Raw genomic sequence first — 2,167 nt, 5'->3', positions numbered from 1 at the left:
AAATTTTTGCTGCAGTTTTTAGTAGCCGAAATCTGAGACTTATATGTGTTAAAAAGATTTGAACTCCTGATCATTAAAAGAAAAAGAAGTGAAAAATATTTTACAAAAAGAAAAGAAAGAAAATAGCAAAAGAAAAATCCAAAAGGAGTGAAAAAAAAAACCTAGTGAAACTAGTTCTCGGTTTTGGTGAAGCTTTGCCTATTTATTTTCTGTCCAGCCACATATTTTGTGTCTTAACTGTTAGATATAGTTTTATCTTATAGTTTTTTATCTTATAGTTTTTTATCTTATGGGCCTAAGCCCACTGCTTTGTATTTAAACACATCTTTTGCTTTGCAATACACAAGGAATATGTTCTCTCCATTCACCATTACTCTCAACATGGTATCTAGAGCCTATCCTTGACTTTCCGGTGGACCCATTGTTCATCGGTGCCCGGAAAACGTGTCTCATTCCGTTTTCCGGCTATCCACTCAGTCGTGTCTCTTTCCGGCAATTTTTCCTATTTTTTTAGGGTTTTTCTTCGCTGCCGCCGCCGCCGCCACCACCTTTCCGGCCGGCGACCCCCCCACCCAACTCGCCTTCCTCCGGCGAACCCAACGCCACCGGTCGCGCGGCAGACGGAGGTCGCACGCGCCCCCACGCACCGCTTTCGTGCTGGGCGCGTTTTCTCTCTCCTCTCCGTCAGCCGCTGCGCGTGGCGGCGCGTCCGGCGACTTTTCCGGCGGCGATCACCGGCGCCGGACTGGCCCCGACCTCCTCTACCCCGATCTACTATTTGTTTTGTGATCGGACCTCGTTTGTCACGAATCTCTTCCTTCTCGGGCCATTTTTTTCTCTCTCTCCTGTTACAGCATCTATGGCTTCCTCTTCCGCTGATCGTCCTGACTCTGCTATTTTCACTAATTATGTCAATGTCTCTCTTTCCATTGACAAGTTAGATGGCACCAATTATGATACTTGGGCTTCAGATATCAAGCTTTGGCTTAAGGGACATGATTACGTTGCTCACCTTACCCAAACAACTGCTTCCGTTGATGAGAAGGATCGTCCTCGTTGGTTGAAAATTGACGCTCAAATTTGTAGTGTCCTTAAGTCGACCATTCATCCCTCCCTAAAGCAAATTTTTCGTGCCCATGAGACATGTGTTGGTGTATGGGAACAAGCCCGAGTGTTATACACCAATGATACTCAACGTCTCTATGGTGTGTGTCAAAATCTCCAGAATATCATCTCCCCACGACGCCTTGATGGCTCCATGGCTGAGTATTTGGGCAAAGTTCATGGCCTCCTACATGACTACAATGAAATTTTGCCTCCTGCTGACACTCCTGCCAAGGAACTAGAGCAACGCCAAACATTCTTTATGTTGATGGCATTGTATGGGCTTCCTGATGAGTACTCTTCCATTTGTGATCAGATTTTGGGATCTCTGACCGTGCATACCTTGAACTCGGCTTGGTCCACTTTGTTGTGTGTGCCTTGCAAGTTTTCCCCTGACATACCTTCTTCAGCTCCCACTGGCAACTCCTCTGCTTTGGTTTCTCAACGTGATGATCGTCAGCGTTCTCGCAAACCGGGCAAAGGTCGTCCCAAGTGTGATCACTGTCACAAACTGGGCCACACAATTGACAGTTGCTATGTCTTACATGGTCGTCCCCCACGCCTTACTACTGCTGTTGCCCACACTGCCTCTCCTGTCTCTATTGCATCTGGTGCTACCCCCTCTGACAGTTCTGGCTCTGGGCCCCCAGCTCTCTTCAATGACTTCCTTAAATGGTATGAATAACGTCAAGCTTCCAATTCCACTACTTCTGTTGCGCACACAGGCCCTTCGTTTGTTGGTCTCACTCACTCCACCTCTCTTGGCCCTTGGGTCCTAGATTCTGGTGCTACCGATCATATTTCTGGTAATCGGTCTCTTTTCTCATCTCTTTCTACCTCTACTTATTTACCCTCTATCACTATGGCTAATGGTTCTCGCGCCACATCTCATGGTGTTGGTACTGTCCATCTTTCTCCTTCTCTCTCCATTGACAATGTCCTTTATGTCCCAGAGTCTCCCTTTAATTTATTATCCCTTAGTCATCTTACTCGTTCTCTTGATTGCCTTATTTCTTTTACCAAAGATTCTGTTTTCTTACAGGACCGGAGTTCGGGACGGATG

At 46.4% G+C, this 2,167-nt stretch overlaps 1 protein-coding gene across 1 annotated transcript; it reads left to right on the top strand.

Annotated features, from left to right (window-relative positions):
• The first annotated feature begins 859 nt into the window (after positions 1–859).
• LOC145956306 (uncharacterized) lies at positions 860–1,789 on the top strand. Its single transcript, XM_083071888.1, has one exon. The coding sequence runs from the start codon at positions 860–862 to the stop codon at positions 1,787–1,789; it is 930 nt and encodes a 309-aa protein (XP_082928014.1).
• The last annotated feature ends 378 nt before the right edge of the window (positions 1,790–2,167 follow it).

This window comes from Cajanus cajan, chromosome 3, assembly GCF_000230855.2.
Source record: "Cajanus cajan strain Asha chromosome 3, NIPB_CcT2T_4, whole genome shotgun sequence".
NCBI classification, from domain to species: domain Eukaryota; kingdom Viridiplantae; phylum Streptophyta; class Magnoliopsida; order Fabales; family Fabaceae; genus Cajanus; species Cajanus cajan.
Note: the sequence above shows the minus strand (reverse complement) of the source record. Positions and strands in the feature narration are given on the sequence as shown.

Bases quoted from the DNA above. Each gene is read 5' to 3' on its own strand.
- LOC145956306 (XM_083071888.1), top strand. From the start codon at position 860: ATGGCTTCCTCTTCCGCTGATCGTCCTGACTCTGCTATTTTCACTAAT.